We start from the raw sequence: 19,650 nt of genomic DNA, 5'->3' as shown, positions 1-19,650 counted from the left end.
ATTACAAAAAAAAAAAAAAAAAAATACACACACACACAAGATAATGCTTATGTTATATTATAGGTAATATTAAAATACCATTTCATATTCACAAGAGTGCCGGTGTTTTATTTTATTTTATTATGTAAAATGGTCTTACATATCATGAGTGGGCATATATAACGTGTATCTACATATATTCAGACTTGAATGAAGACATATATGTTAGTTATAACTTTTATATATAGAGAGAGATGAGTTCAAGTTACACAGTATAACTCTAAATAATGTTACAGCACTTAATAACTTGTTATTGAATTCATATCTTAAAAATATCATTGTTAGATTACAGTATCTTTGTATATTTTACATGTTTGCAAAATTTCAAGGTGATTAAAAATTAATAGTTATGTCATCAATTAATTGTTTAAATTTAATTGTAATTTAAAATAATGCATAAAAGATGAGTTTATAAGTCGAATAGTAAATAACATTCGATTAACATGAAAATTTACATGCATATTAAAAATATATAGAACACGTAATCCACTGGTTGAATTTTTAAAGTATGAATTCAATAACAAGTTATTATGTAATGTAATATTTTTTAAAGTTATATTAGGTATAACTTAAACTTGCCAACCCATAGAAAGAGACAGATATAGGTCCAATCATTATACGTAAGGACTTTGGCAGTTTGGCCTTGGCCTAGTCTCCAAAACTGAGAGGTTCAATCATTAAACGTCAGGGACTTCGGCAGTTTGGCCTTGGCTTAATCTCCAAGACTACGTAGACCAATTAAATTTGAACAAGTAGTCTTAAAGAATATATTTATGCTGTTGGGAGATTGCGATTTATACAAAGTTGCACATTATTTAATGTAATTAATTGTATTATTATGAGACTATAATTTTGGGAAGGTCCAAAACTCATAATACTGAGCTGAAGTGCCTTCTCCCCTCTCTTCGTGTGTGTGTGTTAAAAATATTTAGTATTCTTAAAAGAAAAAATAGTGGTTAATCTCACATTAGAAAATTAGTGTGAGTTTAAGAGATTTAAAGTCTGTGTTGTGTATCAAAGAGTCAGACTCTTTTGGATTTTGGATATACATCACTGTAAATTTCTTTAAAAAACCTTTTTCCTCTCCTCGTATGTGTGTTAAAAAATATTTAGTATTCTAAAAAAAAAATAATAAATAAATAAAAATATTGTTTTGTATATTTTGAGTGTAACAATCACAAGAGCAGCTGCTGGTTATGATTTTTTTTTTCTTGTGCCTATGTCAATATGTGAATAATTCGATAGTTAAATAATGGAAATTGATGGTGAATTCAAAATGAGTAACGCTAACGCCACTATATATATATATATACTATAAGGCACTTGATATTTGATGGTTATAGCTGATGAAGCTTTTTAGCTGATTAATACTATTTTCTCATTTGAGTTTTCTTGAGAATTGAGATGTAACTAAGGAGGCGTCTAACTTCTCCACCTCCCACTCCAAGCCGAGGCAATTGCTTGTCTTTGGCCAATCGGTGTGTTTTTACTAAAAAATACCGAAGATTTTTGTAAGTTTATAGATTGTCCCGATGCACCTGCATACTTTTGAAGGATCTCAGTAATGGCTGCAACTTCGGTTTGAGATGCCTGGCAAAATAGTAGAGAATCATCTGCAAATAATAAGTTTGTTATTTTTGGTGCACTTCTACAAATAGATACCCACAAATTCGCCTTTCCATAAATGCTTTTTCCAAAAGAGCAGTAAACCCTTCTGCACACAAAAGAAACAAATATGGTGAAAGAGGGTCGCCTTGGCGAATCCCTCTTGAAGGTTGTAAGTGACCATACGGCTTTCCATTAATCATGATGGCAAAGGAGGGTGAACACACACATTCCATCACCCATTTAATCCACTTTTCTGGAAAGCCCAGTTTCACCATCATGCCCTGGAGGAAAGGCCATTCCACCCTGTCATATGCCTTACTAATGTCAAGTTTCAATGCCAAAGTACCTTTTTTTCAGGAGTTCGACATGGTTCACATCCGATAGAATCTAAACATTGCTCAATTCAAAGTCACAAATTCCTTCCATAATTCGTAAGCATTCCTTCATTGCTATTTGGATTAGAAGATGTAAATAAATAAATACTTATGTTATTTAATTTGCTTTCAAGTGATGTAATTAAATAAATATAACACTAAATGATGTAAATAAATAAACATATATGTCATTGTAATTCCAAGTAAGAGATATAAATAAATAAAGAAGTGATGTGTATACTCCCTTGAGTACATTCTTATGTGTAAAGTTGGGAGATCCATGGATTGGTGTGAGTACATTCTTATGTATAAAGTTGAGAGATCCATGGATTGGTATGTGTAAGCATATATTCTTATATTAATGTTTTATGATTCTTTTTTGTAATTAGTAAGCACTGTGTATATTAACATGCTTAATTAATTAGAAAATTTGAAATGTAATTTGCATTGAAAGGATTGGCATTAGTATTTGGAATTATAAATTTTCATTTCCATCAAAAGCTCCATCTAACTTAAACCAAAATTATAAATAATATATTAAGAATACATTCAGAGAAAAATGACACACCAATAATTATAAGCCACTGGTTATCATGTTTAGGAATAATGAGTGCAATTTTTCAAATCCTTCTTATGCCAAAGGAGCCAGAAAACTTTGATTTCTCAACAAGAATTGCTTTAATCTCCATTACTATCATGTTAATTATTGAATTTTATATTGTTGGAATTCACTCCTATATTGTCCATATCAAAATTGAAGAACATAAATGCAATCCCACAAAAATTATTGGAAAATAGTTTGAGAGGATAACATGAAACGGCCAATTATATAATGGAATTCTATGATATCCCATTAAAATTTGGGATCGAACTTCTGAGAACAAGAATTTAACTACCCAAGAGCTAGAGTCCAATCAATATATATGTATATATATATATATAAAAGTAGAGATCTCATACGAGAGTGCATGAGGTCCTGCCAAGTGACACTCTAATTTTCCATTTAGCATTTTTTTTTTTACCTCTTTCATTAAGTTTTTATTTTTAGCGTTATCCAAAAGTTTACATTAACTTATTTTACTGTTATCTCATTAATATCTCATTAATTGCCTAAGTTTACATCACACCTATTTCTATTCTTTATGTCTTTTAGCATACCCACTATTTTAGTATGATAAAAATAAATAAATAAATAAATAAAAATAAAATAAGTAAGGACTGATAGAGTTTCTCCAAAAAAAAAGTAAGGTTTAATAGTAATAACTAACTAGATAAAACTTTGAAGAGAGATAGAGAGTTGCAAAAATGTTATGGATTGTTAAATAAAATGCACTATTTCACTATATATTACCAAAATAAAAGACCTGAGACTAACAAAATATTTGAAAGAGATAGAAAGAGGAATCTGAGGGGTCATCATCTTCGTTATATTGGCCTCCCACTACCATCAAGACGCCGAAACCTCTATGGGTAATTTTTGTTTTCTTTTTTCTTTTTAAATTAGGGGCTTAAATATGATTTAGGTTTATGTAATTTGGTTGGATAGTTTTTGTTTTGGATAATTAAGTAGAGAGATATTTGGTGCGCAATGTAAAACCAAATTCTACCATGGTTCAATTTTAAATCATCTATAAGACACGTGCATATACACTTGCTCAAATCATGTCTTAATGTCGCACTATTGATTAATGGAAGATGGTCAGAGAATTGGGTATATTTTCATTTCATGGTATGAAATATGTTATAAAATTCAACCTTGGGCAAATAGTAAAAGAAAAAATAAGTATAAAATTCAAGACACCAAGGTTGAAAATTTTACAAGCGGCAATTTGGGCAACCTGTGTTGGTTGGAGGTCAAAAGAAGGATTAAACCAACACAACTTCAGGCATAAAACTTTAGGCCTCACCCAAAATTACTTAAGCTGATCCAGTTAGTTTGTTGCAACCAAATCAACTCTGATTAAATAGGGCTATGGCTTCTCTTATTAGTGGTTGGAGAGAGGTGGCACTTATTTTTGTCTGTTTACAACAGTCAAGCACGGTTTAGGATACCTTAAACTAAGAAAACCTCCATGCATCGCTGTGTGCACATTCACACGTATACTGTATAAATTATAAAGAGATCTCATAAGAAACTTAGGAGAAATTATTTGCAAGAGGATGATACCTGCAAGAGCTAGCTTCAGTCTTGTCTCTATATCAGGGATACTTGGAACCAATACACCAGGAGTGTCTAGGACATATATGCTAGGCTGATGCACAATCAGCAGTTAAAAATGCAAAGTCAGCAACTAAACATACAAAAATGTTCAAACAGAAGTATTGAGCAAAAGATATACAATAGAAGGAGAAAGGTAGCAGTAGATAGAAGAAAACATAAAGATTTAAGCCAAATGCTTGATGATTTGGCCTGATGTTCACAACATGTCTTTAAATAAGGCGTATGCAACTGATGATTTAGTTATTACAAACTTTTGATAATTAAACCAGAGACCTAAGCCTAATAGTTTATTCCACTATAAATATAAACCTACTGAAACATACCAGCTTAAAAAGAAAATCAAAAGTAGAACAATAAATGAATAAAATAGTAAGCAAGCTAGCAAATTGGAGGATGGGTTTTGTGTGTGTGTGTGTGTTGGGGGGGGGGAGGGGGGGGTGTTTGTTCAAATGGGGCAAAAATATGATCCAAGTCATAGACTCATAGTATAACCCCTGCACTTTATCTGTGGTCAAATGATATAACATGAGTCAGAAATAACTTCCTTGCAAACAGTCTGTTGCTCATAAAAGCAAGAGCATCATCTAAATATTAAGCGATAACGTTCAATCAAACAATTCAAAACCAAACCTACATCTTCCTACCAACATTATCAATATCAGGGTCCAATCCCAAATATCTAGTCTTAATTATTGAATGTTAACAAGTATGAAAAACGCATGAAGCTAAAATTTCAGTCTCTAATTACTTTCTAAGGTATATAAACCATAAAACACAAAATCAGTTGACCTTGTATCCAGCAATATCTTGAGTAACTCCAGGCAATGGGCCAACTGTAGCTCGCTTCATCTTCTCCTGCACTATGAAAGAAAACCGAAGCTGTTATTGTTAAAATAATTTAATAACCTTTACCAGTTCCATATCAAGAGTCAAGACAATGACATTCAACCATAATCTAGCAAAAACATAGTAACAACTTACCAGGAAATCGAGACGATGCAATTTGATGGATCGAATTAATTAAAGCCGACTTGCCAACATTAGGAACACCAACCACCAAAACAAGTAGAGTGGGTTCCCTTGGAATCACTTCCCTCAGCTTGAACTCCACAAGCTCAAGAAGCTTTCAGTACATGAACCATGATAAGACAAGAGAGAGGACAAGTTACTATTACACTATATAAGAAGAATGGATAATTAACATAGATATATATTTTCATTTATAGGCATTTTTTAAAAAAATTTTAAAATAATAATAACTATCAATTTTTAAAATTAAAAATAAATAAAAAAAATCTAAAATCCATTTTAATATTTTTGCTAAAATTCAATTTAGTCTCTTGACATTTACTTCAATTGTCAAATTAGTCCTTAACATTTAAAATTTGTCAATTTAGTACCTCAGTTTGTCAAAATGAGTCAATCCTGTCCTTCTGTCCCAATATTTTAGCAAATTAAGCAGTTTAAACATTTTTTTAAAAATAAATAAAAAAATAATACTCATCAAACAATAAGATATATTAAATGACACAGAAATGTTTTGAATAAATTGCATCATTTGCTAACAGAAATATTGATAAAATGACCATATTTTTACAAATTGAGGGACTAAATTTGCCTATCGAATTTTAACCCAAAACACCACAAAACAAAGAGGGCGTATCCCAGCGTGTCGGACACGTTTGGAGGGTGTCCGTGCTTGTTACCTAGTCAGTATTCACTAATAAGTAACAGTGAACTAACCGTGCTAACAGAGGTCTTGCTATGGGCATTAATTAATAGCGATGCAATCCTGGTTGCAGGAGCAGGAATCCATTTGGGGATGATGATGTTAGGGTTGGCCAAGTCATTCTTGTTTGAGAGCTACGACGAGTCGTTTAGATGAGGAGAGTTGAGGTTGGACGCGGTGGCTGGCGGAGGAGAAAGGAATGCGAGCGTCGCGGACTTCGACGACAGCAAGGTTGAAATAAAGCCATCTCCCCTTCAATTCTCTGCTGTCACTTTGGGGGAATGAATATTGATCGATCACATTAATTTGTTCTGTTCATCTCACAAAACTCTAACATTGTTTTAAAAACTAGGAAAAATAAGTGGAAATGGGGGCTGGCTGTCCATGGATTTAATTGGGTCGGGTTTGAATTAAAATAATAATAACAACCTAAAATTTTGATTTTATCTTTTTAAAGTTTCAATTTTTTATTATTTTTGTTTTTATTTTTATATAGATCTCCAAATGTTGCGTTTCATTATGATTTGCTACTCCCTTACAAAGTTACAAAGTTAAGTACGAGATTGGCAACCTAAGGACATTTTCTATATTTGTATTTATTTTGATTTTGCGCTATATGTTTGAAACTATTTTGATTAATCAAGAGATTAACGGTAGGGTTGTTTATGAAACAATTTATTTATGAACAGCTTGAACTTGGCACAGAAAAATGCTTATTTATATTCGTTTGTTTAGCAAACAAGTCAAACTCAAACCTAAATTTAGACTCAATTATTAAATGAATCAATCTCAAACATAATAATTTGTTCGTAAACATGAGAGCTTTATTTATCTGTGTATAATTATATATATATATATATATATATATATAATTGTCTTAAAATATATTTATATATACTTGAAATTGAATTGTATAAGTTTTTAAATAGATTCATATGATATTAAATGATCAATTTGTAGTAAAAATTTGGGAAGGTGTTATTTTATATGGATTTTGGAGAACATGACATACTTTCTATTTACATTTTGGTATTGATGAATTGGGTCTTGCTTGTCTTCTGAGAACCCCTATCTCTAGCAATTTTAGGTCCATTGTATTCTAAAGCTTTTCCTTGTATAAGAGGGAATTAGCAAAGAAAAAAGAGGGGTGGGGAGATCCAATTTGACTTTTTTTTTTTGGATAGAGATCAATTTTGACACTTTAGGATTTAAGTGTACCCATCAATAATTGTGCTACTGGGTGCAAGGATTATAAAAAGAGGGACATTGTGGCTTATTGATACCTATGCGGTTGGGGCATCAAATAACACCAGTTAGATTATAGTATATCACCCTTGAATTTCTCTATTGTTGACATGATTGATTTTGGTCCTTTCTAACATGTAGCATATGGTAGTGCATTGTAACGTGTAGGAAGGTAGTCTTGCTTATAACAACATTTCTTACACAATCTTTATTGTGATGCTCACCAGTGAACGTTCATATTTTTACCTAAATTGCCATGCAATAATTTCTATCATTTAAATTCTCTACTAGGAGCCACTTCAAAGAATGTTAAATCACATTTATGCCATTGTTTAAACCTACTTTAAAAGTGTTTTGTGGGACTTGCAATGACCCTCTGCCTTGACACTAATTATAATGCCACTGTGAATTTCTTAGTAGCGGCTAAAAAGCTTCAGTTTGTGATGGTCATATTTTTTTTTTTTCTTCTGTTGGCTGCCTTTTTGCTGGTGAATTATGTACTAATGAACAACTTGTACGTGAGTTTTCAACTCCCTGACCTGAATGTTTGCTTAACAGGTTGATTATCTTGAATGTTTCAGACTGTACAACAATCCAAATATCTCCGTGCACTTCAATACAGAGACCATGGATATTGTTAGCAATACAAAAGGCCTAATGTCTGGAATTTTACTTCAAAATCTATGTTTGAGGCAAAGGGTTATTTTATGGTATTGGTCATTCACCGAATTGCAAGTTGTTGGAACTTGAAAGGCCAAGTTGAGCTTGACGAGGTGGTATATGTGAGGTCCACCCCCATGTGAGGGGAGGATACATGTGACGGAAACAGCATGTATTTTCTCAAGCTTACATCATTATTATTGTCTAATATTGCTGGTGATTGCTGGGATGTGGAGTCCTTTCCAGATGAGGATTTACTGCCTACAAGTCTTACGCAACTTAGCATTGTTAGATTTCAAAATATGAGATCATTGGACAAGAAAGGGCTTCAATACCTTACCTCTCTTCGACGATTGGGGATCATAGACCTAATGTCTGGAATTTTACTTCAAAATCTATGTTTGAGGCAAAGGGGTTATTTTATGGTATTGGTCATTCACCGAATTGCAAGTTGTTGGAACTTGAAAGGCCAAGTTGAGCTTGATGAGGTGGTATATGTGAGGTCCACCCCCATGTGAGGGGGAGGATACATGTGACGGAAACATCATGTATTTTCTCAAGCTTACATCATTATTATTGTCTAACATTGCTGGTAATTGCCGGGATGTGGAGTCCTTTCCAGATGAGGATTTACTGCCTACAAGTCTTACGCAACTTAGCATTGTTAGATTTCAAAATATGAGATCATTGGACAAGAAAGGGCTTCAATACCTTACCTGACGTAGGACAACCACAAAAACAATAGAATAAGAAAAAACCCTACGAGTCAGCACCTAGGGGTTGCTTGGAGTCAGCACCAAGCAAACTGGAGTCGGCACCAGTAAAAGAAAACACACGTTTTTTAATAATCATCAAATTTGTATTACAATAATCCCAAAAAGTGTTTAAATAGCTAACATAAAGAAACCCTAAAGAAACCCTAATTATTAAATATTTGGGCTTGCTGAAACTCAAGCCCAATGACTAATAGGCCGTAGCCATAAGGCCACAGGTTGGGCCATCTTCTTTCTCCTATACGTGCGTGTAATTGGGGGCTTGTATCTTGTGTCCGCACCATTACCTCTCTTTGATGATTGGGGATCATAGACTGCCCTGAGCTGAAGCACATGCCAGAGGAGGGGCTGCCTGCCTCCATTTCTCACCTACGGATCAAAGAATGCCCTACATTGACGATATGAATGCAAAGGAAGAAGGAGTGGCGCAAGATTGCTCACATCCCTGCATAGAAATTGATGGTGAACTCATTCCCTAAGCCAAAGGTCTAGAGGCTATGCACCCCTTTGATAATCAGGTATTTGTTCTGCTTGACTAGCTCTTATTTTACTTGCATTTCTTTTTTAATTTAATTTTGGTGACAAATAATTTTTATTCTAAATTAATAAAAAGAATTTTCTATTAATTTGGAAAATGATTTTTCTTTGTAAATATTAAAAATAATATTAAAACTAAGATGAGAAAAATAATAAAGGATTTCTTGGATGCTCATAATTCTGTCTAATTGGGTTTTTTACAGTCACCTCAATGTTCTCATTAAGCTTCCCATCGATTTACGAATTAATACTTCCAAAGGAGGCATGTAAAAGTTTACAAGTCTTGTAGTCAGCCACCTATATCAGTTCTACTCGACCGGTAAGTTCCCGTATGAATTAATGTTTCTCAAAAAAAAAAAAAAAACTTCCTATATGAATTAAAATTTTTTTTTAAAAAATTATGAAAATGTTATTACACTGATAGGAAAAATTGCCTGGACACTGGTATATTTGACTAATGTACATCTTCTCAATGTCTACAAGGAGAGAATCAAAAGTTACAATATCAGTTCTTTTAGGTTCTTTTCTCAAACGAAACTACTATGAAATCCAGAAATAAATTATCTCCATCACCCTCTAACATTTGAACCCCAACTTTCATGGAAGGACGATCCATTAGGTGCCATTGGATGCATCAAAGTCTCACAATCTCTAGTTTCTTTGCAATTTTAGTATCTCCATTATCCTCAACATAGACTCATAGGTCTTCCTTTTTCTCTAACTTATGTTATATCCATTCTAGAAAAAATATTTGGCTAGTATTCTCCACGGTTACACAAACATTTTCCTACCTCTGACCATTTCAAGCAACAATATTCTGAAACTGTAAATATCTAATTTTGTAATACATGCTCCCGAAGTTCCTAGAGAACACTTCGGGTGCAATGTAACCATGGTTTCCTAGTTGTGGTCATGGACACTGCACTTTGATCCTTTGCACACAACTTGGCTAGACCAAAATCAAAAATTTTTGGATTGAAATTTTGATCTACCAAATATTATGAGGTTTGATATCAAAATGGAGAATTTGTTGATCACGTCCTTGGTGAAGATATTCAATTCCTTTTGCTATGCCAAGAGCAATGTCTCGTAGTTTTTCCTAGCCAAGGAAACGATTAGAATCTACTAAGGAAATGAACTTCTCTAGTGAATTATTTGCTAAGAACTCATAAACTAATGCCCTTCTAAATCCATCAACGCAGAAGCCAACCAAGCGAACAACATTAACATGGTGGATTCTACCCATTGTTCCCACTTCATTTATGAATTCTTCCCATTGCCCTTAGAACTGTTTAGAATCTTCACAGCAATATGACTTTCATTCGAAAGCTTTCCTTTGAACACTATTGCATAGGCTCCTTGTCCTAACTTTTAGTAAATTGATTTATAATCCTTTTAACATCATTATATGAGTACCTTGTGGGCTTGAGAGCTCTGTAATCCTCCAAAAACATTTCAATCCTTGCTTGATTTCTTTTCTATTTTGTCATAGCGATAGACACAGTAGAGTATGTATATCACTAGTCCTAAAAGAAATGACCCCGAGGTGGAAACTGCATGTTAAACATATTCGTGAGTCTATTAAAAAAAAAAAATTACTGTAAATTTTCAAAAATGGCCAATAGAAAACTCACCAGTAATCACTATTGTTGTTGATCAACCTGTAAAATATTTTAACATAATTAGCTTCTAGTTGCACCTATTTGAAAATAAAAGATGATTGTTTGTATTTATATCACTAATAGCAAGAAAATTATTTGGTATTCTCAAGCAATTATTTTGGTTAATTTTTAGGTTTCGGGGGTATTTTGGTCATTTTTTAGGTTTAGGGGTACTTTGGTCATTTTTAGGTTTAGAGGTTATTTTGGTCATTTTTAGGCTTCGGGAGTATTTTGGTCATTTTTTAAAAAGTTTTGGGGGTGTTTCGGTCATTTTTTAGGTTTCATGGGCATTTTGGTCATTTTTAGGTTTTGGAGTATTTCAATCAATTTTAGGTTTAGGGGGTATTTTGGTCAATTTTAAGTTTCAGGGGTATTTTGGTAATTCTCTTATGTTTAGGGGTATTTTGGTTTTTTTTTTTTGGGTTTTGGTCAATTTTTTTTTTTTTTTTTTTTTTTTTTTTGTTTCGGGAATATTTTGGTCATTTTTAGGTTTTAAGATATATTGGTAATTTTTAGTGATTTTTGAGCATATTTTGTCTTTTTTATGTTTAGGAGGCATTTTGGTAATTTTAAAGGACTTTAGGAGTACTTTGGTTATTTTCAAGTTTTAAGGGCATTTTGATATTTTGATTATTGGATAATTGGGTAGATTGGGGTTTGCCCATAATATTGGGTTGGGTCAGGTTTGGATTAAACGTAATTAGTTAAATGGGCAATAAATGGGTAAATGAGTTTTATGTATCCTACTCAATTATGCCTATCCCAAATCCACTTATTTGACACCCCTAGTCTTTTGTATGCTCGTGGAAGATAAGGTTAGAGCCTATATGGATTGTAGCATTGTTGTCACTGTTAATGTATATCCACTAAAAGCACATGTCTTAGCCCAATTTACTTACTGTGCACATTTTTTGCTTGTATAACACCCTTTCCTAGCCCAATGGGCTCAGACCCAATATACTTTACTTATTGTGCTCATATTTTTCATGTTCAACACTCTCTCATGCCGATATATAAAGGCCCTCTATTGAACAATTATAGAGAGGCAAATTATTCATTTATTTTCTGTTTTATTTTCTAAACAGTCACAACATAATTTGGCCCGTTGCATATGCGTCATATTAAGGTTGGCGATGATTTGCTTTAACTAAGTGATCTCTCATGTTTTCCTAAAAATAAAAAGTGATCTCTCATGTTTTCCTAAAAATAAAAAGTGATCTCACATGTGGTTGATATTGCTCTGTATTCTGCCTCGGCCGATTAGAATGTAATAGTTTTTTTTCTTTTTGAGTGAATAGTTGTTTGTTTCTTAGTTTTCCATGAGATAAATTATTGACGGAGTAAAAATATGCATCTTGCCGTGGTGTTTACTCATGCAAATGAATGATGCTAGTAGCTAAATAAATATTTCTTGGCCAAGTGTTTACTTGATGTATCATAATCTATCTGAATAATAACTAATAGCCGAAGCATTTGACTTTTTATTAATCACTAAAAATATGCATCTTGCCGTGGTGTTTACTCATGCAAATGAATGATGCTAGTAGCTAAATAAATATTTCTTGGCCAAGTGTTTACTTGATGTATCATAATCTATCTGAATAATAACTAATAGCCGAAGCATTTGACTTTTTATTAATCACTTTTTACTACACAACGTCACTACATAAATTACTTTAGACACAGCATTTGGGCTTAGGGGTCACTATAAATTTTGATTGGTTCATTACTCCTTCCCACGAACCATTATTTTTTGTTCTTATCTTACACAACCACAGCCTCTCTCCGGGTTTCTCCACACATATTCAAAATTTCACACAAACATCAATCACTCCAATCCTATTCAACTCCTCACACAACCGTCTGTCAAAAAAAAAAAAGTCCTCACACAACCCTCGTCTTTCTCCAAGTCTCTCTCAACTTTCAATGTCTCTGCAATTTAAGGTCAGATAAGTAACAATTTTGAAGTTAGGATTCCAAATTTCTTCAAAGTAATGATTCTAATTTTTTTTTTAAATTGTCTAAGATCAGGGTTTGCTATCAACTACGGATTTAAACGATGTTGGCTTTGTTGAACCTGGGGAAACCCTATAGAAGATTAGATTGTACGGGGGCTCCGTCTCTTGGCGTTTTAAAGAATGGTTTATGATGTTTTTATTTTAATTTAGGTTTTCCCCCTTACCCATTCTCTTTATTTGGAGTAAATTTATGGTTTTTTTAAAAATCCAAAAGAGCCTTACATTATTATTGTTCATTGAGAGCGTCAATAAGGGGTATTTTTTTTTCCTTTTTTATTTATTTTATTTTTATTACGATTGATTTCAGGTTCAATTACTATGTTTTTGCCCTTCTGATTGATTTCTCATAGTTCCGAAAATCCCCCTACAAAATTCTCTAAGCAGAAACCAATGGCTGTCTAAGTGGGTATGTATTTATTATTTGAATTGTGATTGTGGGAATTATTGTTGATTGAAGAGATTGGCAGTAAAGATTGGGGTTTTAGGGTCGTTTTTGAGAAAATTCAAATAAATCTTTTGGTGTGTTTTGTTTGATTTTTTGTTTTGTTTCATGTGTTAACTATTAATGCTTTGGGATGTCATATAAACTTCAAACCTTTTTTTTTTTTTTTTTCTTTTCCCGGTTTATGAATATTGATATAGGGAAAAAATAAACTATTTCTACCCAAAATCAAACCATAAAACAGTTCGACTCTTTTATTTTATGTTTCAAACTATTTGACTCTTTAAAAACAGTTTGCTCTCTCCCTCTTTTCTCAGTCTCCCAAGTCCCAACCTCAATCTCTTTCCATTGTTTAACTCAACTCTCTTTAGTCTCTGCAACTCTGCCCTTATGGTTATGAACACACTGCTTCATTTAAAATAGAAAACAACAAATAAATTAGGGACACATGAACCATGTTGTGAGTTTCCTTTTTGTGTTTTTCTTACTTTGCCTGTGTTTTTATTGCTCTTGGTATTTGAAATTTTCTGTATACTTCATTGTATGCGTGTGTGTGTGTGTGTGTGTGTGTGTGAGATAATTTGGAGTGGTTAGATAGTAAATACTTAGTAACTATTTATATCATTCATGTGTTTTTTTTACTGGGTTTGAGATATACTAGTGTGATGATTTGGAGTGTTGTGTGGAACTTTGTGGAGCTTAATTATTTTTTTGGTACTGGGATTTGAATGAATTTGGAATTGAAAGTTGAAGAATTATTTGTTGTTTAAAGTTGTACTACAAGTTGAAGATTTAGGTTGGTGACTGTGTTGTCTGCTCCCTCAAAGTGTTTGTAAAAATGCCCAAACCAAACTTTCCATCACTTAGGAAGTACAAGGTAAAAAACGGATAGAAGACTTTCCATCCTTACTGAAAATTATTTTGAATCTTAACTTCAATGCGAAGGGTTTCACTAAATTTTTTTCAAATAGGCTTTTGCTTTGAGGAAAATATTTCTTATTAATATAGCAGTCCTATTGGTAAATGCTCTGCTTATATTCCTTTTGGAGATTACTTTATGGGTATTTTTAGATTTGCTTAGGAATTTTGATTCACGGAAACTGTTTTCGTTAAGGTGGTGTTGTCTTTGTTACAAAACAAGGATAATGAAGTTTATAAGAAGCCTAAATCTGAGATAAAGAAAGGGTATTTCTTTCCCCATTGTCAGGAAGTTTGAACAGCAAAGAAGGAAATCTACTAAATTAAAGTAATAGAATGAACCCTTTGTGCATAAATGTTTTTTTTTTTTTTTTTGGCAGTGTATGCCTAAGTTTTAGTTGGCTTGGTTCCTTATTTGTATTGCTTTGCTCTATTAGAAAATGTTGCAAAGTTTATATCATCAATTTTGGCTGTTTAACCTGTTTTCTTTAAATTGTAAACGACTCTGTATTTTTCCTATTGTATCAGTTTCTTTCAACAAGAACAGTTACTCAACCAAACAATGGAGAAGAGTTAGTGAGGGAGCCAATTTGTAAGGTATTCTTAAAAGAATTAAAACTTAAATAAATCAACAATGGCCTCTTCAAAACCCTTTTGCTATCGGCCTTCAACATTCTTTGGTATCTAAAACATTCATTGGCTTTAATATACTAATCAACACAGAATTTTGTCCAATTGATTCACTAGTTTTTTCGCTTTGTCTCTCTATAATTACCCATCTCTCTCTCTCTCTCTCAAATGTTTTTGTTAGGGCAATGTTTGAAAGAATGTTAAATGTCTCTGTGTGTGGTTGTCTTTAGAATAAATAGATTATGACTTTGGGAATTTACTTTTTGACTTAAGTGGTTTATAAATATTGGGGTCTTGAAGCTTATTTTATCATAATTTACCACAAATCAAATTTTATTTAGAATATAAAATAATCAATTGATATTGTATAACCTTGGGGTGTCCACGGGTCAGGCCAGGTCGGATTTGTGCCCAACCCGGACCCAACCCAACTGAGTTGGGTGGATTAAAATAGGACTCCAAACCGACCCGGACGACCTAGCTGGATTTTTCGGTTCGAGTCTTGTTGGTTTAGGGTTGTATCAAGTTGGCCTCGGGTTTCATTGCCGAGGCCGATATTTGGCAAGATCCGGCGAGATCTGGCCTAAATTTCATCGGATAACTGCGAGATCTCACCGGATTTGGTCTAGTATGCTGAATATTTCGCTGGAAACGTTAAAGGTATTGGAGATTTGGTCCGGGTTGCTTAATATTTCGTCAGAAATGTTTAAAGGTATCGGAGATTTGGTCTGGGTTGCGTAATATTTCGCCGGAAACATTGAAGGTATCGGTTTGGGTCGAGTTTCATGGGTTTTGAAATGCAAAACCGCCAACCGACCCACCGGGGTCGGGTTTGACAATTCGGAACCTGCATCTGACCGCCAACGTCGTCAGATCAGGTGGCAGCGGGTCGGACTTGGGCGGGTTGGCCAGGTTGAGCGAGTCTCTGGGTCTCCTGGACAGCCCTACTATAATATCTATACCTTTAAAAGAAAGGTTTCTTAAAGGACTTTTTTGGCCCTGTTTAAAGCTTCTCAATGGATATCACTAGGCCTTGAATACGTTGTGTTCTATTAGTCTATTCTCTCTTCTCTCTACCCATCTCCTTCCCCAAAACCACATCATAACCTCCATTTTATTTGGTATGTGATTTTACTGATAAGCTTTGGCTTTGGGATTTTTGTTTTGTATGCCAAGTTCTATAAAATGATCAATGTGAGTTTGAAGGTTTTGTCTTGGTTATTTTTGTGTTTGTTCTCTATTTGTTTAAATTTCCCAATGAATAAAATTTGGTCTATGGATCCAATTTGGTATAGGACTCTCCTCTATGTGTTCACAAATTTAGTAGCAACCCTCAATTGTATTTGGTATGAAGGGAGGTATTACCTATGTGGTGATTCTACAAAGTTTCGAAAAATTGATGTTGAAAGCAATGTACAACTCACACCAACATTTGTTATCAAGGAAAACAAAAGGAGTTATTTAATGACTACTAGAAAGCAACAAAGGAAAAATATACAAAGAATAGTTTAAAGTTGTCTTTTAATTTATTTGAAATATTGCTTAAGTAGTTCTTAAAATTTGTGTTTCATACATTTATTGGATAATTGAGGATGTTAAGGACTAGAATCTTAATTTTAATTTAAATTGAAGTTTGATTTTTTTTTTTTATTACGTAATTTAATGTTTCATATCAAGGATAGGAAATTCGGAGATTGATATCCTAATGTACAATCAAAGAGGAAAAGGCGAAGAATTGTTTACATCTTCAAATATGTTAAATATTTTTACAGATTTAGTAGAGTATTGGTGGTGGGATTGGTATTGAACTTGGACTTGGTCTTAATGTTTTGGTATTTAACTTTTAAAGACAATTTCAGGTTTTGCAAATAGGATAGGTTTATATAGTAGAAAGGAGATGAATTGAATCACAATGGTCTTTGAGATTATGTATTTGAAAGTTTATGGGATATTGAGAAGAAGGTTTGATTTTTTAATGATTTATTTCATGGTGGGTTTGTGCATTGAGATTAGAGTTTGGGATATTCTCTGCAAATTTGAAATTTATCATTGAGAATGAATTGTGGGTTTAGTGAATTTGGGTCTAATTTAAAAGTGGTCTTGGTCTTAGGTTCTGTCCAGATAGGAAAGATTTATACCAAACAACAGTAGTGGCTGCCACTACTGCATAAGATTGGTTTACAAAACTAAGGGGGCCATTGGATGTTGTTACGGTTTTTAGTGCATAAAATTGTGCATTCATGTTGCTAAACTCATCTGAATAGAGATTGTAGTAATGCATGTCAATGACTACATGATTGAAGTTTCTAGCAAATGAGAGTTGCTCCTTTAGATCAGCGTTCCCCAACTGGTTTGAGAGGATCACATAAGCACTTGGTGTGTACTTTCTCACAGCATCATACTCAGATTTATAATAGTTTTTAAGGTTGTCTAGAGTGACTCTTGGTGCATGGGTTCGTTCATTAACTCAATTTCTGCAAGACTTGGATTGTTGGCATAACTACACACAAAAAAAGGTCTAATTTAGGATTTAGGGAACATTCAAAATTCATCAATATATAAAACCGAAGCCTCTTACCTTTTTGGTAAGCTACACAAATTTCCACATCAGCTTTTTATTTTATTTTTTTTCTATTTTTTAAATATGATTTTTTTTTCTAGACCTATTACCCGACTCCTCTTATAAGTTTTATGGGAACCTTACACATTCAAATTTCAGATGCTCTCTCTTTCCTTCCTATTCTGCTTCTCCTTCTCCTTCAACAAGTTCAGAGAGATCCTTCGACAAGTTTAGCCATTGTCTCTATCTTTCTTAAAACCAAAAACCCTAACCATTCAGTTCTCTTTTTGTCAATGCAGGTAGAGAGAGAGAGAAATCTGAGGGCTGCCAACATGTCAAACCATCACCACACCTTTAGCCTAGCCTCCACCCATATATTGCAGGAACCACTATAGTGCAAGTATTTTTAGACAAGAAAAATTGGTGTTAAATATGATTTAAGTTTTGTTATTTTGGGTTGAGTGTCTTTGATTTAGGTATATGGGTTATTGGGTTGATGGTCTCTAATTTAGGCATTTGGGTTAGTGGTTTTGATTAAGGTTGAATGATGAGAAAAATGAAAAGAAGGCATAAATGAAAAGAAGCTGAGAATGGGTTTTTTCCATTATTGGTTTCTTTTGAATTATATGTACCAATTGATTTTTCTGATTGATATTATTGAATTTTGGTTTGTGTATGTGATTCAAATTTGAGAAAATTTTTGGTTGAAATTTCAGATACAGTAGGTTCTAATAGATTAGTGGTTAATTGATTAGAGTTTATATTTTGTGTTTTTGATGACCAAGTTTATGGATACCCAGATTTCTTTTTGTTTTCCTTTTTTTATTTTATTTTATTTTTTAATTTTTTGTATGGATGACCAAGTTTGTGATTTTTTAGGGACATATCTGAGTTTTGCATGTTGGATTATATTCTCAAAATTTTAATTAAACATCTATTTGGGTGTTGAGGATAAAAAAAAATAGTGAAGTACAAGTAAATGGAAGCTCAATCAGTTGTGAAGGGTCTTTTTAGATTCATTGGTGAATTGTGAGTTTTGCTTTGTTAATTAGTTTGTCAATTGTGGATTACTTTATAGGTTTTGGTAGATAATTTGTCAATTGTGGAATGAGCTATAGCTTTGCTATTAATTTTTTTCTGATAAATGTTTCCTTCATGTTCTTTCTACTGCAAGTACAGGTACTTGAATGAATCCATATCTTGAGTAGGAAAAATAAAGAAGAAATCCCAACCTTTCTGAGATTTTTAGCCCAGTTATGTGTTGGATAATTTTGTGATTTTGAAATTTATGTTTATATTGGGGGTATTCTTGTGTCTGTTTTGTTCTAGAGTTGATTGAATTGTAGTTTTAGTTGTGTTTTTCTTTGTATCTGTAATTGAGTTTGTGCACAGACTTAGATAAGTCTTTGGGTTTGGAACTTTGTAACTGAGTTTGGTAGTGTGTTCCAATAAAAGTTCTTGCTTATCAAATAAATATTTGACTTTTGATGATAATATTTTTTGAAGTTAGTCACATCTTCAATGTTTTAAATAGATATTAAAATGGTGATAATCAATTTGAATTTTTTTTTATGTGGAAGCTGAGGTATGGGTTTGAATTTGTTTAGTGGAAACTGAGAAAGTGATTCTGCTACCAATAAAAAGCTGGATAGTTCGTAACATGCAATTGATTCTTTTACCCAATTTTGTAGTCTAACTTGCAAATGATTCTAATTGTAAAGCTTGACAATTTGTAACTTCCTTTGGATCCAATATATATATTGAGTTGATCTCATTTTTAGCAACTTTCCCGTGCATTGCACGGGTTAGCGACTAGTTGTATTTATTAGAAAGTGTTATTGTATTTATTTTGTGTTGATATATGCATTTTATAGAATGGTTTTGGAATAATATTCAATAATTAATTTTGTACTTCCAAATGAGTTTTAAAGCATGAATAAGTCTTTTAATGGGGTTATTCAGCAAACAAAAACCGAAAAAAAAGAAGTCTTTTAATGGGGTTTGAAAGTGATTCTAACAAGCTCTATAAAAACGAGCGAGTTAACAAGCAAATTGCACAATGGCACAAGTGAATTTTCTTAAAAAAAAATATCTGATGGACTCATTTTTGATGTAGACATTAATCAAGTTAAAGAAGGTCAATCCAATTTAATTTAAGGCAAAAGGGAACAACTACTCAAAGGAAAATGATATTAAGGCTAAATCAAATTTGGATTTGAATTTCAACCAGCGCAG

The 19,650-nt window shown here is 32.9% G+C and overlaps 1 protein-coding gene and 1 long non-coding RNA gene across 4 annotated transcripts; one reads left to right on the top strand and one right to left on the bottom strand.

The window, feature by feature from the left end:
- Positions 1-1,461: 1,461 nt before the first annotated feature.
- LOC112013946 (short integuments 2, mitochondrial) lies at positions 1,462-9,011 on the bottom strand. The gene is made up of 6 exons (XM_065781210.1): positions 8,937-9,011; positions 5,986-6,105; positions 5,224-5,365; positions 5,032-5,102; positions 4,189-4,273; positions 1,462-1,652 (listed from the first exon to the last, which is right to left on the bottom strand). Exons 1-6 carry the CDS (start codon positions 9,009-9,011, stop codon positions 1,462-1,464), a joined length of 684 nt encoding a protein of 227 aa, XP_065637282.1.
- Positions 9,012-12,563: 3,552 nt separating this feature from the next.
- LOC136070550 (uncharacterized) lies at positions 12,564-19,199 on the top strand. Of its 3 annotated transcripts, XR_010631774.1 has the most exons (5): positions 12,577-12,791; positions 12,879-13,015; positions 13,173-13,271; positions 14,754-14,822; positions 18,595-19,199. It is a non-coding gene; the product is annotated as an uncharacterized LOC136070550 (long non-coding RNA). The 3 variants fall into 3 exon arrangements; XR_010631776.1 differs by lacking the exon at positions 14,754-14,822 and having other exon boundaries at positions 12,578-12,791; XR_010631773.1 differs by lacking the exons at positions 13,173-13,271; positions 14,754-14,822; positions 18,595-19,199 and having other exon boundaries at positions 12,564-12,791; positions 12,879-13,141.
- Positions 19,200-19,650: the final 451 nt, after the last annotated feature.

The sequence above is a fragment of the Quercus suber genome, unplaced genomic scaffold (genome assembly GCF_002906115.3).
Source record: "Quercus suber isolate HL8 unplaced genomic scaffold, Cork oak 2.0 scaffold_14, whole genome shotgun sequence".
Taxonomy (NCBI): Eukaryota; Viridiplantae; Streptophyta; class Magnoliopsida; order Fagales; family Fagaceae; genus Quercus; species Quercus suber.
The sequence above is the reverse complement of the archived record's forward strand: the minus strand, read 5'-3'. Positions and strand labels throughout refer to the sequence as shown.